The sequence below is a fragment of the Stenella coeruleoalba genome (assembly GCF_951394435.1).
Source record: "Stenella coeruleoalba genome assembly, chromosome: 17".
In the NCBI taxonomy this organism is placed as follows: Eukaryota; Metazoa; Chordata; class Mammalia; order Artiodactyla; family Delphinidae; genus Stenella; species Stenella coeruleoalba.
The window spans coordinates 18047273-18071973 of NC_137163.1; the positions used below are offsets into that span (position 1 = coordinate 18047273).

At 37.3% G+C, this 24701-nt stretch overlaps 1 protein-coding gene across 6 annotated transcripts in view; it reads right to left on the bottom strand.

Moving 5' to 3' along the window:
* The window catches only part of COL14A1 (collagen type XIV alpha 1 chain), a 249516-nt gene that overhangs the window by 207573 nt on the left and 17242 nt on the right, over positions 1-24701 (bottom strand). For all 6 annotated transcript variants that reach the window (XM_079902459.1, XM_079902463.1, XM_079902460.1 and 3 more), the window contains exons 2-4: positions 18675-18800; positions 8775-8891; positions 1826-1969 (exon numbers count right to left, since the gene is read on the bottom strand). In XM_079902459.1, coding sequence (XP_079758585.1) covers positions 1826-1969; positions 8775-8891; positions 18675-18762 — 349 coding nt within the window. In that variant the 5' untranslated portion in view covers positions 18763-18800. The remainder of the gene's footprint in view (positions 1-1825; positions 1970-8774; positions 8892-18674; positions 18801-24701) is intronic.

Genomic DNA, 24701 nt, shown 5'->3' on the forward strand with positions numbered 1-24701 from the left:
ATGCATTTCCTTTTAAATGTTTTGAGTAAATAGCTGTTGGCAAAGTTTTAAGGCTACCTGTGATTCTTATGCTGCTAGTCAGTGGAATATTTGCAATAATCAATCGCACAAAAGCTTAAGACTAAAGTGAAATGAATTGTTTCTCCTTGTCCTTTTTACTGCTTCTCACAAACTTTAAGGAAAGTTATTTCCCTTACTCATGTAGGAATGTCAGAGGCCAGAAACTGAAGCGCAGTGCCAATAAAATGAGACAGAAGGCTGATTTATATTGAAAATAACATAAAACCCTTTCCCAGAGCTTCCAGACACTGTGAATCTCAAAAGAATGTAACATTTAAAACATCTGTATGTCCTGCTGACAGGTGGATTCACCAAATGTTTTTTTTTGAGAAGTTTCAAGAGGTAGCGGGTTAACAAAGTTTTTCTTTTTAATTTAAGAAAAATCACAAAATGTGTCTCGTAAAACATAACCTAGAAGAGAAAGATAAAAAGGAAGGGAGGGGACACGGGTTCGTGCCCTGGTCTGGGAAGATCCCACATGCCGCGGAGCAGCTGGGCCCGTGAGCCATGGCCCCTGAGCCTGCGCGTCCGGAGCCTGTGCTCGGCAACGGGAGAGGCCACAACAGTGAGAGGCCCGCGTACCGCAAAAAAAAAAAAAAAAAAAAAAAAAAAAGGAAGGGAGGGACAGAAAAATCCAGATAGAACATTGCTGTATATAGAGTTCTAGAACCCACAGCCTCCCCGATTTGTGGATTAACCCTTTAAAAAGCTATTGTTATTTGAAATGATGTGTAGGATTCACTTCAAAATAATATGAGAGAGGGGAGTATGGGGGTATAAATGAAACAAGAGTGACAAAGAATGGTTAATTGTTGAAGCAACTGATGAATATTTAGGGGTTTATTTTATGAATCTGCTGATTTTTTAAGTTATGTTTAAAATTGTCCTTAATAATGAGTTGGGTTTTTTAAAGAGTCTACCTTAACAATGAAGTAACACAGAAAGTTAACCAGGACAGACCTCTTCTGTTTGTATTCCTGATACACAAAACTCTGCCCTCCAATTAGATAAGTCATCTCCAGGAAGAGAGAGTTGCTGTAGTCTCTGGTCACTAGAATATAAGGTCCATGGGGGCAGGGATTTGTCATGTTCCCAGGGCTTAGAACAGGGCCTCACACTTAGTAGCCATGCAATATACACTTGTTAAGTGGAAAAAAAAAAAAAAGAATGAGTGAATGAATGAATATTTCCTGAAAGCCAAAAGAATCAGGGTCTTTGTGGACAACTTTTAAATTCAACATAAGGAAAAGCTTTCTAATGGAACAGCACAGACATGGATAGGGCTGCCTCAGAGCTTTCTCTCCTGCTTAGAATGACTCTGTATGTCAAGTATTTTCCCAACTTACTATTTGAGAACTGGCTCAAATATGAAGACACTCCCATCCATTCTCTTGCTAGACCATTATGGGGGCAGAGAGAGTACCTCCCTTCACAGAATCCTGAAAGTATTTATTGAGCAGCTATTATGTGCTGGGTAGATGAGATGTCTGCATAAGGCTCAGTGGACAGTGTCAGGGAGAGCATTTAAGAACTAAAACCTTTTTAAAGGATAAGTAGGAGCACCATGAAATGGGTAAAGGAAGGGACAGAGAATATTAGAGATAAAAGGAACTCACAGAAGATTATACTAAATGTCTTTGAAGATCTTTTCAAATCTAAACAATCTAGGATTTTAACCTGTTATCGATACAATATTTACCACAGACTCAAACTCAGAGCTGAGATACAGTCCCAGGGCAGCCCTTGATGGTCTGTAAATACATACTTCTGAATTGGCCTTGGGCTGGCTTGCTTTCTCTGTCTTTATTGTATGCAATAATTTGCACTGTGTAATTCTGGTCTGGCATCAGACCTTGAATAATCGCTTTAGTTGCAGTGTTCTGGAGATTCAATTGATTGGTTTTTCCACCTATAATAAAACAGAAAGATAAATCAGTTCTAAGAAGTGGGTTAACTGTGTACATTAAGAAATGTTATTAACCAGAAATCAAGATTTTAAAAGTGAAGACATTCAAAAATATGTATAATGCTATTATATAATACTAATTTTAGTACACTTTTCATTCTCACTTTCAGTTATAGTCTTTGCATTAGACAAACAGTTGTCTAAACTAGATAAAAACACATTTGCAAATATCTTTCATCATAACACTGTTGCTTTTTTTTTTTAACATCTTTATTGGAGTATAATTGCTTTACAATGGTGTGTCAGTTTCTGCTTTATAATGAAGGGAAACAGCTATACATATACATATATCCCCATATCTCTTCCCTCTTGGGTCTCCCTCCCTTCCACCACCCCATCCCACCCCTCTAGGTGGTCACAAAGCACCAAGTTGATCTCCCTGTGCTATGCGACTGCTTCCCACTAGCTACAGGTTTTACATTTGGCAGTGTATATATGTCCATGCCACTCTCTAACTTCGTCCCAGCTTAACGTTCCCCCTCCCTGTGTCCTCAAGTCCATTCTCTAGTAGGTCTGCGTCTTTATTCCCATCCTGCCCCTAGGTTCTTCATGGCCATTTTTTTTCTTTTTAGATTCCATATATACGTGTTAACATATGGTATTTGTTTTTCTCTTTCTGACGTATTTTACTGTGTATGACAGACTCTAGGTCCATCCACCTCACTAAAAATAACTCAATTTCGTTTCTTTTTATGGCTGAGCAATATTCCACTGTATTTATGTGCCACATCTTCTTTATCCATTCATCTGTGGATGGACACGTAGGCTGCTTCCATGACCTGGTTATTGTAAACAGAGCTGCAAAGAACATTGGGGTACATGACTCATTTTGAATTATGGTTTTCTCCAGGTATATGCCCAGTAGTGGGGTTGCTGGGTCATATGGTAGTTCTATTTTTAGTTTTTTAAGGAACCTCCATACTGTTCTCCATAATGGCTGTATCAATTTACTTTCCCACCAACAGTGCAAGAGGGTTCCCTTTTCTCCACACCCTCTCCAGCATTTATTGTTTGTAGATTTTTTTGATGATGGCCATTCTGACTGGTGTGAGGGCTTCCCTGGTGGCGCAGTGGTTGAGAGTCCGCCTGCTGATGCAGGGGACACGGGTTCATGCCTTGGTCCGGGAAGATCCCACATGCCATGGAGCGGCTGGGCCCGTAAGCCATGGCCGCTGAGCCTGCGCGTCTGGAGCCTGTGCTCCGCAACGGGAGAGGCCACAACAGTGAGAGGCCCGTGTACCGCAAAAAAAAAAAAAAAAGAAAGAAAGAAATATTTAAAGTGATGAAGGAGAAAATCCTACACCCAAGATTACTCTACCCAGCAAGGATCTCATTCAGATTTGATGGAGAAATTAAAACCTTTACACACAAGCAAAAGCTAAGAGAATTCAACACCACCAAACCAGCTTTACAACAAATACTAAAGAAACTTCTCTAGGCAGGAAACACAAGAGAAGAAAAAGACTTACAATAAAAAACCCAAAACAATTAAGAAAATGGGAATAGGAAAATGCATATCGATAATTACCTTAAATGTAAATGGATTAAATGTTCCAACCAAAAGACATAGACTGGCTGAATGGATACAAAAACAAGACCCATATATATATGGGTCTACAAGAGACCCACTTCAGACCTGGGGCCACATACAGACTGAAAGTGAGGGGATGGAAAAAGATATTCCATGCAAATGGAAATCAAAAGAAACCTGGAGTAGCAATTCTCATATCAGACAAAATAGAGTTTAAAATAAGACTATTACAAGAGACAAAGAAGGACACTACATAGTAATCAAGGGATCGATCCAAGAAGATATAACAATTATAAATATTTACACACCCAACATAGGAGCACCTCAATACATAAGGCAAATACTAACATCCATAAAAGGGGAAATCAACAGTAACACAATCATAGTAGGGGACTTTAACACCCCACTTTCACCAATGGACAGTTCACCCAAAATGAAAATAAATAAGGAAACACAAGCTTTAAATGATACATTAAATAAGATGGACTTAATTGATATTTATAGGACATTCCATCCAAAAACAACATAATACACATTCTTCTCAAGTGCTCATGGATCATTCTCCAGGACAGATCATATCTTGGGTCATAAATCAAGCCTTGGTATATTTAAGAAAATTGAAATCGTATCAAGTATCTTTTCTGGCCACACTGCTATGAGACTAGATATCAGTTACAGGAAAAAATCAGTAAAAAATTAAAAGCACATGGAGGCTAAACAATACACTACTTAATAACCAAGAGATCACTGAAGTAATCAAAGAGGAAATAAAAAAAAAAGTACCCAGAAACAAATGACAATGAAAACACGATGACCCAAAACCTATGGGATGAGGCAAATGCTTTTTCTAAGAGGGAAGTTTGCAGCAACACAATCCTACCTCAAGAAACAAGAAACATCTCAAATAAACAACATAACCTTACACCTAAAGCAATCGGAGAAAGAAGAACAAAAAAAACCCCAAAGTTAGCCAAAGCAAAGAACTCATAAAGATCAGATAAGAAATAAATGAAAAAGAAATGAAGGAAATGATAGTAAAGATCAATAAAACTAAAAGCCGGTTCTTTGAGAAGATAAACAAAACTGATAAACTATTAGCCAGAATCATCAAGAAAAAAAGGGAGAAGACTCAAATCAATAGAATTAGAAATGAAAAAGGAGAAGTAACAACTGACACTGCAGAAATACAAAGGATCATGAGAGATTACTACAAGCAACTATATGCCAATAATATGGACAACCTGGAAGAAATGGACAAATTCTTAGAAATGCACAACCTTCTAAGACTGAACCAGGAAGAAAGAGAAAATATGAACAGACCAATCACAAGCACTGTAATTGAAACTGTGATTAAAGATAGCACAGGGAGATCAGCTCAGGGCTTTGTGACCACCTAGAGGGGTGGGATAGGGAGGGTGCGACGGAGACGCAAAAAGGAGGGGATATGGGGATACATATATACATATAGCTGATGCACTGTTATACAGCAGAAAGTAACACAACACTGTAAAGCAATTATACTCCAATAAAGATGTTAACAATAACAAAAAAATCATCCAACAAACGAAAGCCCAGGACCAGATGCCTTCACAGGAGAATTCTATCAAATATTTAGAGAAGAGCTAACATGCTTACTTCTCAAACTCTTCCAAAATATAGCAGAGGGAGGAACACTGTCAAAGTCATTCTACGAGGCCACCCACCATCACCCTGATAACAAAACCAGACAAAGATATCACAAAGAAAGAAAACTACAGGCCAATATCACTGATGAACATAGATGCAAAAATCCTCAACAAAATACTAGCAAACAGAATCCAACAGCACATACACCATGATCAAGTGGGGTTTATCCCAGGAATGCAGGAATTCTTCAATATAAGGAAAGCAATCAATGTGATAAACCATATTAACAAATTGAAGGAGAGAAACCATATGATCATCTCAGCAGATGCAGAAAAAGCTTTCGACAAAATTCAACACCCATTTATGATAAAAACCCTGCAGAAAGTAGGCATAGAGGGAACTTTCCTTCACATAATAAAGGCCATATATGACAAACCCACAGCAAACATCATTCTCAACGGTGAAAACCTGAAACCATTTCCACTAAGATCAGGAATAAGACAAAGTTGCCCATTCTCACCACTATTATTCAACATAGTTTTGGAAGTTTTAGCCACAGCAATCAAAGAAGAAAAAGAAATAAAAGGAATCCAAATCGGAAAAGAAGAAATAAAGCTGTCACTGTTTGCAGATGACATGATACTATACATAGAGAATCCTAAAGAAGCTACCAGAAAACTACTAGAGCTAATCAATGAATATGGTAAAGTAGCAAGATACAAAATTAATGCACGGAAATCTCTAGCATACCTATACACTAATGGTGAAAAATCTGAAAGTGAAATTTAGAAAACATTCCCATTTACCACTGCAACACAAAGAATGAAATATCTAGGAATAAACCTACCTAGGAGACAGAAGACATGTATGCAGAAAATTATAATACACTGATGAAAGAAATTAAAGATTATACAAATAGATGGAGAGATATACCATGTTCTTGGATTGAAAGAATCAACATTGTAAAAATGACTCTACTACTCAAAGCAATCTACACATTCAATGCAATCCCTATCAAACTACCACTGGCATTTTTCACAGAACTAGAACAAAAAGTTTCACAATTTGTATGGAAATGCAAAAGACCCCAAACAGCCAAAGCAATCTTGAGAAAGAAAAACGGAGCTGGAGGAATCAGGCTCCCTGACTTCAGACTCTGCTACAAAGCTACAGTAATCAAGACAGTATGGTACTGGCACAAAAACAGAAATATAGATCGATGGAACCGGATAGAAAACACAGAGATAAACCCATGCACATATGATCACCTTATCTTTGATAAGGGAGGCAAGAATGTACAGTGGAGAAAAGACAGCCTCTTCAATAAGTGGTGCTGGGAAAACTGGACAGGTTCATGTAAAACTATGAAATTAGAACACTCCCTGACACCATACACAAAAAATAAACTTAAAATGGATTAAAGACCTAAATGTAAGGCCAGACACTATCAAACTCTTAGAGGAAAACATAGGCAGAACACTCTATGACATAAATCATAGCAAGATCCTTTTTGACCCACCTCCTACAGAAATGGAAATACAAACAAAAATAAACAAATGGGACCTAATGAAACTTAAAAGCTTTTGCACAGCAAAGGAAACCATAAACAAGACCAAAAGACAACCCTCAGAATGGGAGAAAATATTTGCAAATGAAGCAACTGACAAAGGATTAATCTCCAATATTTACAAGCAGCTCAATATCAAAACAACAAACAATCCAATCCAAAAATGGGCAGAAGACCTAAATAGACATTTCTCCAAAGAAGATATACAGATTGCCAACAAACACATGAAAGGATGCTCAACATCATTAATCATTAGAGAAATGCAAGTCAAAACTACAATGAGATATCATCTCACACCGGTCAGAATGGCCATTATCAAAAAATCTATAAACAATAAATGCTGGAGAGGGTGTGGAGAAAAGGGAACACTCTTGCACTTTTGGTGGGAATGTAAATTGATACAGCCACTATGGAGAACAGTATGGAGGTTCCTTGAAAAACTAAAAATAGAACTACCATACGACCCAGCAATCCCACTACTGGGCATATACCCTGAGAAAACCATAGTTCAAAAAGAGTCATGTACCACAGTGTTCACTGCAGCTCTACTTACAATAGCCAGGATACGGAAGCAACCTAAGAGTCCATCAACAGATGAATGGATAAAGAAGATGTGGCACACATATACAATGAAATATTACTCAGCCATAAAAAGAAACGAAATTGAGTTATTTGTAGTGAGGTGGATGGACCTAGAGTCTGTCATACACAGTGAAGTACGTCAGAAAGAGAAAAACAAATACCGTATGCTAAAACATATATATGGAATCTAAGAAAAAATAAAAAAGGTCATGAAGAACCTAGGGGCAAGACGGGAATAAAGCACAGACCTACTGGAGAAGGGACTGGAGCATATGGGGAGGGTGAAGGGTAAGATGTGACAAAGTGAGAGAGTGGCATGGACATATATACACTACCAAATATAAAATAGATAGCTTGTGGGAAGCAGCCGCATAGCATAGGGTGATCAGCTCGGTGCTTTGTGACCACCTAGAGGGGTGGGACAGGGAGGGTGGCAGGGAGGCAGACACAAGAGGGAAGAGATATGGGAACATATGTATATGTATAACTGATTCACTTTGTTATAAAGCAGAAACTAACACACCATTGTAAAGCAATGATATTCCAATAAAGATGTTAAAAAAAAAAAAAGACTGCTTTGGCTATTCAGGGTCTTTTGTATCTCCATACAAACTTTAAGATTTTTTGTTCTAGTTCTGTAAAACATGCCATTGGTAATTTGACAGCGATTGAATTGAATCTGTAGATTGCTTTGGGTAGTAGAGTCATTTTCACAATGTTGATTCTTCCAATCCAGAAACATGGTATATCTGTCCATCTGTTTGTATCACATTTAGTTTCTTTCATCAGTGTCTTATAATTTTTGCATACAGGTCTTTTGTCTCCTTAGGTAGGTTTATTCCTAGGTATTTTATTCTTTTTGTTGCAGTGGTAAATGGGAGTGTTTCCTTAATTTCTCTTTCAGGTATTTCATCATTAGTGAGTGTATAGGAATGCAAGAGGTTTCTGTGCATTACTTTTGTATGCTGCTACTTCACCAAATTCATTGATTAGCTATAGTAGTTTTCTGGTAGCATCTTTACGATTCTCTATGTATAGTACCATGTCATCTGCAAACAGTGACAGCTTTACTTCTTGTTTCCCAATTTGGATTACTTTTATTTCTTTTTCTTCTCTGATTGCTGTGGCTAGGCTAAAACTTTGGAGGTAATTTTTAATTGTCAATAGACCAAAAGAACTGATACACGTTGAAACAGAGGTAGTGAGGATTCTTGATAGTCTGAAAATTTTGCCTGAGGAAAATTATGGGGAGTCCAATAGTTATTCTTTAAATTTGGGGAACATTATTTTCTTGAGTAGAGGGTAAGATTTCAAGCTCCAAAGCTTAAATAAAACCAAAATCCTTCAAATGAGCTTAAAGCAGCACTTAGCACAATACATTTTTAGGTCCCTGTGTGCAAAAAATTTCTAATACTCTAAAAAATACAGTTGAGTGTTTTTACCTGAAGCTGGAGTCACAAGAAGTTTGTATCCACCAAATTTCCCTCTCGGAGCCTTCCATGAAATCTGGATACTATCATGAGATAATACATTATATCTTAACCTTGTGGGTGGAGCCACTGAAAAGGAAAAACAAAAATTTTTTTAATTTTTAAACTTTTAAACTTCCACTGTTAAGTTGAAAAGCCAAAGTAATGTAATCAGAATATGCAAGACTTCATGTTCTTTCTACAACTGCATTAGTGAGTTGATCAGTTTGCAAAATAACACAAACTCAAAAGCATTTGTTTCTTACTCAGGAGATAAGCATTTGCCAAGTAGTACTGATTTTGTGACAAACAACTATGACTTAGGGTTAGAATTTAATACCTTAGTCCAGCTTAATAATTGAAGCCAACCTTGTAAAATGTTTTTATTATGTTATAAGGATGAATTTTTGTACTTGGAATACAAAAGCTTTTGTAATCTACTCTAGTGGGATCTGTTTTATGCCTTTAGGTTTTTCACTTTATTAATTGAGTACTTTTTATGATATGATAATTTAAGGTCATTACAGACATATTATAGTAATAAGATCTTCATTTAAAAACATTTTGAGAAAGAGATTGTAAAGGACCAAAATAAAAAATAATAATAATAATAAAAGATAATTGCTTTATAAACTTGAATTCATTCTTCACGTGTAGCTGATTTATACCTTTCAGAAAGACACACAGCACATGGTCATGAATCATCCCAGCATATTTAATCTTTCCCGATAGTTCACAAAATAGGTCGGTCTATATTACTTTTTGTGTAAGTCATTCAAACTTCAAAACATATCTTTGGAACTCTACAGCAGTGCTCCAGAATTTCTAAAGAAATATTTTCGTAAGAAGATTTTTACTATATAATATATAAATTAGTTTGTCACAAAAGAAAATTTAATGCTTAACAGAAAAGTTAGCACTTATTACCCACTTTTATGCCTGGCCTTTCCCACTTTAGGACACAGAGTCTGGGGAAGGAAACAAACATTCTTTTTAATAGGTATATAGCATAATACGGGGTTTGGACATTAGTTTGATTCCCAGTTCTGTCACTTATTAGATGAATAAGCTTGAGCGAGAGATTGTTTCTTCCAACGCCTTATCTTTACAAAAGGTGACAGCAATACTTTCTGCACAGGATAAGTGAAAATGTTAAAGAAGATAACGGATATAACGCATTATGATAGGTGGCCAATAAATGTTTGTTCCCCTCCTCTTTTACTTCATCTAATGGATGATCTCAAAAGCTTATTTAATATTCACAAAAATACATTGCTATCCCAATTTTATATATAAGGGATACAAGGAGAAGCTAAGAGATTCATCCAAGTTCACATACTGGTGCATGACACTCTCTGACCTCAAACAAAATGCTCTGTTTCTTCGGGAGAAGATTTATATTAAGAAGTCACCCTTCACTTAGCTAGAAGAATGAGTAATTTAACACTACAAACTCTCCACTCATCTGAAATCAGCGAGAACTGAAGGACACAATCTTAAGAGTAGTATTCTCTCTCTACTTGCCATTTACTACCTCTTAGCAGAGGATGCTAGTCACACAAAACAAAAACACAAGCTTCCCATTCTCAATATGACTTGAATGAAAAAGTCTACATTTCTCTGGCTTATGGGAAAATATGGATTTATCATAAGAACTGTTATGTTGAACTAGAAAAGGAAGTTGGCTAAACCTAACATTTGGATGAACAGAGAAACTATTACTGTTTGGCTTCGACTGGAACTTGGGGAGAAAAATGTATTTATAGATAGGTTCTTATTACTTGTGGAAGAAAATTAAAAATAAAAGTTTTTAAATGTTAAACAACACATCCAGTTTCTGAGCCAAATCTTGCCAGTGGGCTGGTAGACATCCTTGGCCAAGCTTATCGCAAAGTCCTCATTTTTGCTCATTTTTTTAAAAACTGAGTACACAGTATAAAGGTTACTAAAGGCCTGACAGAGGCTTCTGGTGTGTGTGGTTTTTTGTTTATTGGTTTTTTTTTTTTTCGGTACGCGGGCCTCTCACTGTTGTGGCCTCTCCCGTTGCCGAGCACAGGCTCCGGACACGCAGGCTCAGCAGCCATGGCTCACGGGCCCAGCCGCTCCACGGCATGTGGGATCTTCCTGGACCGGGACACGAACCCGTGTCCCCTGCATCGGCAGGCGTACTCTCAACCACTGCGCCACCAGGGAAGCCCCTCTGGTGTGTATTTTTAAGCATTTCTAATGATTTCTAGCTTTGTTTTAATTGAACTTAGTTTTTGAAATCTACTATTTGTATTAGTGGGATCTGCATTTTTTTTTTTCTTTTTTTTGGCCACACTTCACAGCTTGTGGGATCTTCCCAGGCCAGGGATTGAACCCAGGCCACTGCAGTGAAAGCCCAGAATCCTAACCAGTAGGTCACCAGGGAAGTCTGGGATATGCACTTTTATTTTTGATTTCTGCTAGTTCTTATGAAGTATGTCAGGGGTTGGCAAACTACCACTCATGGGCCAAATCTGGCCCATTGCCTGCTTTTATAAATAAAGTTTTATTGGAACACAGCCATGCTGATTTGTTTACATATTGTCTGTGGCTTATTTCACACTGCAATGGCAAAGTTGAGTAGTTGTGATAGATACCGTATAGCCCACAATGCCTGGAATATTTATTATCTGGCCTTTTGCAGAAACAGTATGCTAACCTCTGAAATAAGTGCACAATATATATGAAGTGTGCAAAGTGACATTACTAGATAAACATGGTAATCCTGAAAAAATGGCAGTGTTGGTGCTGAAAGAGTCATTCATCAGTAGAGCAAGGAAGTCTAAATGTGATAAAGTGTTTAAGGAGTGCTAATGTCTAATGTTTGGAATTTAAGGCTGTAGAAAAGTCAGATGCAAGAAACAGCACGCCCTAAGTGAGGCTCACTTGTTTGGAAAGGAATGGAACTTGACTCTTTGCATGGTCAAATAGTTTTAAAACACTTGGAGTTAATGACCATACTTCCAACTACTTCCTGCAACACACAGGGATCAGTTGGGAAGAAAAATTCTCTCTTGTTTTAAGCACTGGCTTTGTTATAATTTGTTACAGCAGCAATAGAGAACTAATACAGTCAGTATTAAAAGGTATACAGGAAACTAACTCTCTCCTCCTAATCAACCTAATGCACTTTACCTCTTAGTCTCTCCATGTAATTCTTAACTTTCCCTCTACAGAGAATGTGAACCTCCATTGACCCAAATAACTGTTTATATCTGGATTATTCCAGTATTTTCTTTTCAAGACAAGTTATTAAATGAATTGGAACACAGAGAATATAATGGTGTGTTGGTTGTAGGGAAAAAATATGTATAGCATGACAGAATGGTGGCACCAATACTGTCTCAGAACTTCACAGTAAATCTATACTTGGTTCTAGCAGTGTTTGTTTTGGATGGTTACAAAAAGGAAACACTAAAGATAAAGTAGCTGTCACTTAAAAACTTCAAAGCATATACATTTGAGACTTTGCATAGGGGCTAGATTTCACTTTATAGAGACCTCTGTGTTAACACATTTACCCATACTTTTTGCTGTTATTAGTAGTCAAATATATTTGGAAGTTTGAGAATATTTTCTTTACTACTGTTTTCACCATCTTTGTAATAGATCATGAGATTATAACATTTTAGATTCTAAGCAAGATAAAGAGAACTCTCTAGCATATCCCAGAGTAAATTTCCCTCAAATTTTAATTTCTCCTATTTCTAAAACAATACTTTTAATACATTTACCAATACATTTAATTAAAAAATGACTGAGATAAAAAGTTAAGGTCTTCTGTTATTTGTTTGTGGTTTTTAAGACCACTTGGAAATATAATACAAATACTTCTCTGCTGTTTAAAGGTTTTTTGCTTAATAAATATAATAGTTTATTCCACCAGTACAGCACCCTAAACTATGTTTTGAAGGGGAAAACACTCTCAGTGCCCATACTGCTCCATTTCTATCAGTCAGAGATTTTTAGTTGCAAATAAAAGAAACTTTCTCTGGTCAATTTAAGCAAAAAATGTATTTACTGGTAGATAAGGAAGTAGGTCATATAATTATAGTAAAAGTTAAATAGGCTTTGAAAGTATAGGAATCTGGGAACACTCTGGATACAGTTTCTAGGAACTAGTGACCATTTTTTCTTAGGGCATGTCTTTGGAATGAAATGACTGGAGCTATTTTCCATCCTTCCATCACTGGACACAAGTTTCAGATTCTTGGGAGAGTTGGCCTGACTGGTTTGAGTCATTTTCTCACCCCTTAGCCCAGAGAGGAAGCCTGGTGGATACAGCAGCCAAGGCTCTGTGTGGTGGTGGAGGGAGTGTTGTTCCTTGGACGAAAACCAAGAGATTGTTAGAGAAGCAAGAGGGAGACTTCCCTGGTGGTGCAGTGGTTAAGAATCTGCCTGCCAATGCAGGGGACAGGGGTTCGAGCTCTGGGTCCAGGAGATCCCACATGCCACAGAGCAACTAAGACCATGCGCCACAACTACGGAGCTGGCACTCTAGAGCCCATGAGCCACAACTACTGAAGCCCGCGTGCCTAGAGCCCGTGCTCTGCAACAAGAGAAGCCACCACAATGAGAAGCCCACGCACTGCAACGAAGGTTAGTCCCTGCTCGCCGCAATTACAGAAAGCCCGTGCGCAGCAACAAAGACACAACTCAGCCAATAAATAAATAAATTTATATAAAAAAAAGAAAAGTGAGAAGGGAGGTGATCATGAGTAGGGAAGAACAGAAGATCTTCATTTCAGTGTTCCTTTGTAAAAAGTAGTGTTTCAAAAATTAACGAGAGTATTCCATTACAAAGATTTCAGATGAGGTGAGTTGAACTGAAGTGAAAGAAAGGAAGGAAGGAAGGGAGGGCAGATAATTAGTCCTTTAATACATATTCGTATTAATAAAATTTCCTAAGTACCTGATAACAATGAGTCTTTGACAGAAGACATAAACATTCCTTTTCTGCCTACAAGATTTGATTTCTATGAGAATGATTGCAGTGAAACTCTCTGAGTTTTTTAAATTTTATTTTATTTTTTAACATCTTTATTGGAGTATAATTGCTTTACAATGGTGTGTTAGTTTCTGCTTTATAACAAAGTGAATCAGCTATACCTATACATACATCCCCATATCTCTTCCCTCTTGCGTCTCTCTCCCACCCTGCCTAGACCACCCCTCTAAGTGGACACAACGCACCAAGCTGATCTCCCTGTGCTATGCGGCTGCTTCCCACTAGTGATCTATTTTACATTTGGTAGTGTATATATGTCCATGCCACTCTCTCACTTCATCCCAGCTTACCCTTCCCCTTCCCTGTGTCCTCAAGTCCATACTCTATGTCTGCATCTTTATTCCTGTCCTGCCCCTAGGTTCCTCAGAACTTTTTTTTTTTTTAGATTCCGTATATATGTGTTAGCACATGGTATTTGTTTTTCTCTTTCTGACTTACTTCACTCTGTATGACAGACTCTAGGTCCATCCACCTCACTACAAATAACTCAATTTTGTTTCTTTTTATGGCTGAGTAATATTCCATTGTATATATGTGCCACATCTTCCTTATCCATTCATCTGTCAATAGACACTTAGATTGCTTCCATGTCCTGGCTACTGTAAATAGAGCTGCAGTGAACATTGTGGTATGTGACTCTTTTTGAATTATGGTCTTCTCAAGATATATGTCCACTAGTGGGATGGCTGGGTAGTATAGTAGTTCTATTTTTAGTTTTTTGAGGAGCCTCCATACTGTTCTCCATAGTGGCTGTATCAATTTACATTCCCCCCCAACAGGGCAAGAGGGTTCCCCTTTCTCCACACCCTCTCCAGCATTTATAGTTTGTAGATTTTTTGATGATGGCCATTCTGACTAGTGTGAGGTGATACCTCATTGTAGTTTTGATTTGCATTTCTCTAATGATTAATGATGTTGAGCATCCTTTCATGTGTTTGTTGGCAATCTGTATATCTTCTTTGGAGAAATGTCTATTTAGGTCTTCTGCCCATTTTTAGATTGGGTTGTTTGTTTTTCTGATACTGAGCTGCTTGTAAATTTTGGAGATTAATCCTTTGCCAGTTCCTTCATTTGCAAATATTTTCTCCCATTCTGAGGGTTGTCTATTTGTCTTGTTTATAGTTTCCTTTGTTGTGCAAAAGCTTTTAAGTTTCATTAGGTCCCATTTGTTTGTTTTTATTTCCATTCCTCTAAGAGGTGGGTTAAAAAGGATCTTGCTGTGATTTACGTCATAGAGTGTTCTGCCTGTTTTCTTCTAACAGCTTTATAGCATCTGGCCTTACATTTAGGTCTTTAATCCATTTTAAGTTTATTTTTGTGTATGGTTTTAGTGAGTGTTCTAATTTCATTCTTTTACATGTAGCTGTCCAGTTTTCCCAGTACCACTTATTGAAGAGGCTGTCTTTTCTCCATTGTATATTCTTGCCTCCTTTATCAAAGATAAGGTGACCATATGCACGTGGGTTTATCTCTATGCTTTCTCTCCTGTTCCACTGATCTATATTTCTGTTTTTGTGCCAGTACCATACTGTCTTGATTAATGTAGCTTTGTAGTATAGTCTGAAGTTAGGGAACCTGATTCCTACAGCTCCGTTTCTCTTTCTCAAGATTGCTTTGGCTATTTGGGGTCTTTTGTGCTTCCATAGAAATTGTGAAATTTTTTGCTCTAGTTCTGTGAAAAATGCCATTGGTAGTTTGATAGGGATTGCATGGAATCTGTAGATTGCTTTGGGTGGTATAGTCATTTTCACAATGTTGATTCTTCCAATCCAAGAACATGGTATATCTGTCCATCTGTTTGTATCATCTTTAATTTCTTTAATCAGTGTCTTATAGTTTTCTGAATACAGGTCTTTGTCTCCTTAGGTTGGTTTATTCCTAGGTACTTTATTCTTTTTGTTGCAATGGTAATGGGAGTGTTTCCTTAATTTCTCTTTCAGAATTTTCATCATTAGTGTATAGGAATGCAAGAGATTTCTGTGCATTACTTTTGTATCCTGCTACTTTAGCAAATTCATTGATTAGCTCTAGTAGTTTTCTGATGCATCTTTAGGATTCTCTATATATAGTATCATGTCATCTGCAAACAGTGACAGTTTTACTTCTTCTTTTCCAATTTGGATTCCTTTTATTTCTTTTTCTTCTCTGATTGCTGTGGCTAAAACTTCCAAAACTATGTTGAAGAATAGTGGTGAGAGTGGGCAACCTTGTCTTTTTCCTGATCTTAGTGGAAATGGTTTCAGTTTTTCACCACTGAGAACGATGTTGGCTGTGGGTTTGTCATATATGGCCTTTATTATGTTGAGGTAAGTTCCCTCTATGTCCACTTTCTAGAGGGTTTTTATCATAAATGGGTGTTGAATTTTGTCGAAAACTTTTTCTGCATCTATTGAGATGATCTTATGGTTTTTATCCTTCAGTTTGTTAGTATGGTGCATCACATTGATTGATTTGCGTATATTGAAGAATCCTTGCATTCCTGGGATAGACCCCACTTGATCATGGTGTATGATCCTTTTCATGTGCTGTTGGATTCTGTTTGCTGGTATTTTGTTGAGGATTTTTGCATCTATGTTCATCAGTGATATTGGCCTGTAGTTTTCTTTTTTTGTGGCATCTTTGTCTGGTTTTGGTATCAGCGCAATGATGGCCTCATAGAATGAGTTTGGGAGTGAGAGAAGGAGAGAAGGATAGGTGTTTGAGAAGGATAGGTGTTAGCTCTTCTCTAAAAGTTTGATAGAATTCGCCTGTGAAGCCATCTGGTCCTGGGATTTTGTTTGTTGGAGATTTTTAATCACAGTCTCAATTTCAGTGCTTGTGATTGGTCTGTTTATATTTTCTATTTCTTCCTGGTTCAGTCTCGGAAGGTTGTGCTTTTTAAGAATTTGTCCATTTCTTCCAGGTTGTCCATTTTATTAGCATATAGTTCCTTGTAGTAATCTCTCATGATCCTTTAAATTCTTTGAGTTTAAAGAGAATCTTCCCTCTCAAAAAATACAGCACAACAAAATAAAAATACCCCTGTACTTTCAGTAACAAGGCTAACCCTGCAGTCGAAGAAGGTAACAACTGGACCCTCCTTGGTCTTCTTGCGAAATCCCCATTTGGGATGTTTATATATTCACAAATGTTGTAATCGGCCGTAACCCACATAGGAAGCCTGACTTCACTACACAAAAGATGAGTTCGTTGGCTCGCTCTGGGTTCTTGATGTGTGCCAGAAATCAAGCTTTACACTTAATTTTTGTCTTTAAAGATTTTAACTGACACAATTAACTTTTGAGTCAAGTTCATGCAAGCATTTATATTTATTACAGAGTTAAGTATATGTATTGAAGCACCTCCTTTGTGCTTGCAAAAAGAAAAATCATGGTTCTGGTATTAAATATACAGACACTTTTGTTCCATGAGATAAGAACAATTATTTCTCCACTGCACTTACAGTGTTTCTGTCAATCTTGCTGCCTTTGCTTTGGCACAAGTCCCAGTGCCTTCCATACAGGGAAAAAGGAGCTAACTTTGAAGTTCAAATCTGTGACCTCAGGCCTGTTTCTTTCTTAAGTAACATATCTTCTTTTCAGTGTTTTTCCCCTAAGGGCAAAAACCTAAAGGAAATATAAACTTTGTGTCTAACCAAGATTTTCTTTTAATGATTATAGAATATTTATGCATATCTTGGCAACAGATGGGGTCCACTGATAAAAGAAAATGGTGGCATTGTTTTTTGCTAGTGGTTGTAATGGGACTGTAGTCATATAAACCATTTGTAAATTGTTTTTAAAAAAAAGTTGAATATTGATGGATTTCGTTGTTGCCTTTGCTACACACTTTATTTCCTCGAGTAGTTCAGTTGAAGCCAATGCCACTGTGGGTTCTAAAGCACTGTCCATGTTGTCTGGGCATGATCTGTGGTATCTGGGCATGGTCATTACTTCTCCTGGAGGTTCAGAAGGTTGGCCTATTGACTGAAAAGATGTTGTGGGCTACAAACTCAGACCACATTTAAAGAAAAGAGCCTGGGTAGAAGATGCTACAAAGATTTCTAATCTTTAACCTAGGAATCCTGAACGTTGTTAACTTCTTTGCCCTCCTTGCGATGTCAAGACACCTGGGGTGCAGACAGAATCAGTTGGCCCTGAGAACTGACCAGACTGAAGCCTCCATTCTGCTTTTTATACTTTTCCACTCGATGCTTCCCAGGATGCCCACTTCCTGTCACCCAGGTATGAAGTGGCAGAAATATTTTGTTGACAGTCTTTTAAAGAGACAAGGCATGATCGAGATACATATATACACACCTTATAGCCCCTTATTAACAGAATTGATTTTGCAAATTTGACTTTGCTGATTAAATTTGTATGACATATTCAGAAGCACATTAAAAATGAGCTGTTTGGGCTTCCCTGGTGGCGCAGTGGTTGAGAGTCCGCCTGCCGATGCAGGGGACACGGGTTCGTGCCCCGGTCTGGGAAGATCCCACATGCCGCGGAGTGGCTGGGCCCGTGAGCCATGGTCCGGAACCTGTGCTCCGCCGCGGGAGAGGCCACAACAGTGAGAGGCCCGCGTACCGCAAAAAAAAAAAAAATTAGCTGTTTAACCAGCTGCCACAAAATTAATATGCTCAGTCACTGGTGAGGTCGTAACCTTCATCAAAGTTGTGGCACATTTCTACAATGTAAACAGTTAGTGAAACTGAGTAAAAGCCAACATATGACCCTGCCTAAAATCACAGCTGAACCAGTGAAGCACTCTTAAGGTAAATAAAATAAAAAATGATAATCAGAACCAAAATGGCCAGACTCCCAGACCCTAATGATTATATTCAACTTTTCCATTACCTTGACCCTGGACATTGGTGCAAAAATAAGTAATTGCCAAAAAAGCTGGAAACAGCCAATGCTGCATCTTGCACTGAAAAATCTTCATTTTATTTCCTGCTTTTCACATGGGATGTAACGGCAGTCCTAGAAACAGAGAACACAGAGGTATTTTGAGAAGACTTAAATTATATGCAGTCGTCTAAGACAAACAAGCCAACATGTATTAGTATTGTCAGGAAGTAACTCATTCCTTAGGGCATTGTATATTTCACTCTAAAACGTACACTGATAAAAGAAAGATTTTTGAGAAGATGCTGTAAATGAAGAGAATTATTAAAAATATTTGGGCGAGAAGTTCAGAAGGTACTCTGTGACTCTTTTGTAAGGCAAAAATAGCACAATGAATTTCCCAGATGGATAAATTCCAAAAGTTGGCCTGAAATGAGCATTATAATCAGACAGTTACAACTCCCTTGCCAGTCATAAGTATAGATATACAGGACGATTCTTCTAGTGATCAAGGAGCATTTGAAAAACCACTTTGTGCGATTATTAAATCATCACTGAGCTTTCACTTCATTGGGCTGAATAACCCTTAATCTTTTCATCTTTGCTTATAATTTTTTTCTCCATATGTGTGAATCTAAAACTCTTCTAAGATCATCCTTTTCATTAGAATATCAATAAAAGAAAAGCTCCAAGAAAAGGTGAAAGAAATGAAAAAGGGGGAAATTAAGGAAGGAAAAGAAGGAAGGAGGGAGGGTAGGAAGGAGGGAGGGAAAGAAGGAGGGGGGGAAAAGTGTGAATGTTTGGGGTTAATTTAAAAGGCCAGTCTACAAGTGCTGACTACAATTCTATTGCAAGCCATTACAGAGGAGAAATTCTGAGTCCTTACCTCAGAAATTAAGACATCTCAAAAGTTTTCTTCTATCCAGTGCATTTTTTGAAGTAGGTATGATTATAATATTGATTTACAGATAAGGAAAATAAAGGCAGAGAGAGTTTTCCCAAGTCACATAGATAGTGAGTTCAGGATCCAGGATTTCAGCCCACACAGACAATCAAACATGGTAGAAGCATCTTAGGAAAATGCTTCTAAAGTATCACATTTCATATCACTTTCTTTTCACTTTAAAATATCTTTTCTCATTCTGATTACAAAAATAATGAGTTTAATCATAGAAAATTAGAAAATACAAGAAAGCACAGCAAAGAGTATGTGCAAATATTTGCTGATGACATAAATGTCCTGTTACAATATGCATGACAATATCACAACTTATTTATTATCTAGCTTTATTTGTAAATGTAGATTGTTTCTAAATTTCCCTAATACATGTAACACTGGAATGACTATCCTTATTCACACCTCTTTGAATACATGACTATTGATTTCTTTGGCTAAACTCCCAATTGTAGAACTGTTGGGTAAAACAAGATGTGTTTTTTAAAGGTTTTTAAAACATAGGTACATAATGCCTTATACTGATTTCCACTTCTATCAGCATCTTATATGAGTACCAAATCACATCACTTCCATCATCACAGGGGTTCATTGCTTTCAACATATCCTGATTTGATAGGTAAAATGTGATTATCACAATATCATCTTAATTTTTTTTTATAATCAGTAAAACGTAACATTTTGTGTTTGTTAGCTACTTATACTTTTTATAAAATACCTGTTCATATATTTCACCCATTTTCTCATTGATTTGTAAGAACTCTTTATATATTAATTTTAACATATATACTGCAGTATTTTTCAAGTTTGTTTTTGACCTTTCAATTTTGTTTTATTGGGTCAAGATTTTTTTTTTAATCAAGGCATCTGATTTGATCTTTTTCTTTATGGTTTCTGATTCAATGTCATGGGTAAAATCACTTTTTCCATCTCAAGGTGTATTTCTAGTTATCTTAATTTTTTAATTCCAGTTGTGAATGGAAACCTGGATTATTTTTTAATATAGAAAAGATAGTGACTTTTATCTATTTATTTTATAGTAGACCACCATTTTGAACTCTTACTCTATATTTTTTCAATTTAATCTCTTGCATTTTCCAGGTTGACAATTGCAACCACCGTGTGTGTGTGTGTGTGTGTGTGTGTGTGTGTGTGTGTGTGTTTAATTATATAGGCCAGGAGTTTTAAAACCATTATTTTACAAGGAATGCCTCAAATATTTCATCACTAAGTATATTGCTAGTAGTTAGATTGAGATATATTGTCTCTTTCTGTTAAAAAATAAATTCTTGACTTTTTACTGGGTATTTTTTTTCAACCAGGAATGAATGCTGAATCTTGCCTTTTTGCTGTTTCATCTATGGAGATGTTCACGTTTTTCATCTATACCTCTTAGTGTAATTCATTACTTTGGTAGTGTCTAGTATTAATGTATCCTTGAAACACAGAAATAAATCCTGCCTGTTCATGAAAATTACTGTGGGTTTTTTTTTAACTTTAATGTAATTATAATGGTTTTAGTTTTCAGCCAAGCCATTTTCAAATAGATGACAGAGTCATATTATTTCTTTCAAGAAGATTCTGTAACATTTGAGCTATTGGTTGCTTATGGTCTAATTAAACTCTTCAAACTGAACGGATGGAAGCAGAATTGTTTGAAATAACAAAGACAGTAATAGAGCAAAAGAGTCCTTCTCTCTAACTCCTAAGGGACTAACCAAACGCAAGCACTCTTTGTTAAATGCTAATGATTTTTCAAATGTTTTAAACTTTAAAATACCTATGATTTTCTCTGTTATAGATATATGTCTGTGGTGGCAGAAAATAAAAGTAAATGAATTCAAGTTACCTATTTGCAAATTAAAAATGAATATAATTGATTGCAGGACTCAAAAATTGGATATTAATTCTTCTCGAGAAACAAGAGTGAGTACTATTCTAGGTGACATTTATCCCCAAATGGAAGAGTATGGTAAAAAATTATTATTACAGTGCTATTGTATGCCACATTAAGTTTATCTAGTATTTTCATACTATTACCTCTTCAAGAACTTTGATAGACCCAGATAAAACCCCTTCTGTAGCTTTGGATTATATCTAGTGGAGCTATCTTTTAGTTTCCAAAGCTTGGGAGGAGACTCTGACCCTTGCATGTTTTTTAAAGCAATCAATATTTCTTATTTAATCCAAGTATTTTTAAAATTGCTATCATGTTACTTCTTCCCAATCCTGGCTGCTGTTCTTTGAGAGATGCTACACTGGCACATTCTTTGAAACAACATATGTAATCTAGTGAAGCACATGTCAGCCAGACTTAAGGCTGGAGCCAGTCTTGGGAAATATTTTTCAAACAATCCTGCTTCCATCCTTATAGTTTGAAGAGTTTAATTAGAAAACTGAACTGAGTGAGTACTGGGTCCTATAAGAGTGAGTCCTACTATTCTCAGATTCTGTGAATAAAACAGGAGGATTTTAGTAGCAGTAGGAGGATTCGTGCAGCCTTCAGGTAGCAGCTATAGATGCTAAAACATCTGATGACCTACTTCAGTGAGCTTCCACATGTTAGGATCTGGTCTCTGCCATCCTTGGGGGCACCTGGGGCCCGGCCTTGCTAGCAATACCACACAGGGCTCTGAGGCTCAGCCTGACCATCTCTGGGTGAGGAAATGCGAAGGCCACTGTAGATCTCAGTCAAGGCTAAGATAGTGATTTCTTTCTTTTCTATGTAAAATCATAGTTATCCTGCTTTCCTGGCTTCTTATAACTCCCCCAAGGCCATTCATTGCTCTTGAGAGAGGATTCCTTTTTCAAGGACCCTTGCTCCTTCATGATCCAGTCCAGACCATATGGCTGTTCATCTTTCATCCAGGGAATACTGGAAATAGAAGATGACTTCCTGTCAGGAATGCTTTGTTTCACAAAGGGCTTTTCGGCTTCCCTTCCGGTGCAATAGTTGGAAAATGGTCATCAGCTCTTGAAATAAACATGGTCGTCCCAGTGTTTAACTAACATGGAGTCACAGGCTTTGATGCAGATGCTGGAGTCATCGGCGCATCTGGTGTGCCTCTGATGCCGCAACTGTTTCCTGAATGCTTTCCATAAAGAATTCTTTGGTGTGATCCTTCTGAAGGGCAGCTCACTGAAGAAGGAGTTGACTGGGACAACTTCAGAGGCATCCCATCAGGCCTCAGCTCTACCTAAGCAGCACTGAAAATTGCCAAAACAGTGTCCCCCCGGGAGGGTCACATTACTCACAAAGGAAGGTCTAAGGGATGACACGGACCTGTAGACCACTGCAGCTTCACTTGGGAGTGCAACCCTTTGCTGCTGCTTGCTTTTCCAAAGTTCCTGTAACACTGAGACAATATTGAAGTCTTCAGAGATGAGAGCCAGATCTCTCTGAGGCAAGAGCTGAGCAATGTAATGTCTGAGGGATTCCAAGGTTATGTCCACCTTCAGTCTGCAACGTAAGCCTTCTGCAGAGTGCTCCCAGGCTTGAATTCTTGCAGTCCTGGACTGAGACTGTGCAGCTCATGGACGCATTGGATTACCAAAGAATCCCTTTAACATCTGCCAATCAGACATCTTCCAGAGTCTAAAGACTCCTCAGGGCACCCTCCTCCCGGGCTAACTGATCTTTGTTGTTTCTGCATATTATTGTTTTTATATCATGTCGACTTTGTATAGCTGCTTTTTTGGATCTATGTTAATAACCAAAATTGACTAAGAGTTTTCTTTTCTTAAAAGATTTGGTGTCAAGATTATTCTAGCTTCATAAAAAAAAGTTAGAAAGGTTTCCATTTTTTCATTGTGCCGTAATAGTTTTGTTTTGTTTTGTTTTGGGTTTTTTTGGGTTTTTTTGTTTTTTTTGTGGTACGCGGGCCTCTCACTGCTGTGGCCTCTCCCGTTGCGGAGCACAGGCTCCGAATGCGAAGGCTCAGCGGCCATGGCTCACGGGCCCAGCCGCTCCACAGCATGTGGGATCTTCCCGGACCGGGGCACGAACCCGCGTCCCCCGCATCGGCAGGCGGACTCTCAACCACTGCGCCACCAGGGAAGCCCCATAATAGTTTAAGTAGCATGAGAAAGATCTACTCTATGAAAGCCTATGAATAATTTGAGTGAGAAAATCATATGGGCCTATTCCCTTTCTGAAGCTAATTCCTACACAGCTTTAAAAATATATTTTGTCTTATTCATAAACCTATTTAGCTTTTTTACTTCTTGGTTCTAGTTTGGATATTTTCCCTTAAAGTTATTCTTTTAATTTTGATTTTCAGATTGAATAGCACAGAGTTGTGTGATCTCTCAAATTACAACCTATCTTTTCTTGTTATAGCTCCATTATCAGTATTAAAGTGATGTGTTTCTGACTTTCTCTTTTCTCTCCAAAATAGATAAGCTATATATATATATTTGTCCAGATTGTAATTTTTTGAGAATAGGTTTTTTTTATTTGCCAATATTATTTTTTGATTTCTAATTTATTTAGTTCTGTATTTATCTTTGCTTTTCTGCTTTTATAATATTTATTTTATTTATTTATTTATTTTGGCTGCGCCGGGTCTTTGTTGTGGCACGCGGGATCCTTTAGTTGTGACACGCAGGCTCACAGCTGCAGCATGTGGACTCTCAGTTGCGTCATGCATGTGGGATCTAGTTCCCTAACAAGGGATGGAACTCGGGCCCCCTGTATTGGGAGTGTAGTCTTACCCACGGGACTACCAGGGAAGTCCTGCTCTTATGTTTTTAATTTTTGCTGTTCTTTTTGTTTATTTAATCCTTAATTAATGTAATAGTCTTTATTTGAGGCCATAATTTTTCTCTGAATATGCTTCGGCAGCAACATACAAACTTTAATTTCCTTTTTAACCCAAGAGTTATTTCAGTGAATGTAGCAAAGCAGAATTCTATGAATCTTCAAAACCATATGATTCAATATGATTCACGCACTTAAACTTATTCTGGTTTTATTCCAGAGTGATACAGTATATCCAGAGGAATAAATTAATTATATTCCTTCAAGCAATCATTCATAAAAAAATTTTTTTGGCAACCACTTTTTATAATATCCAGTGACA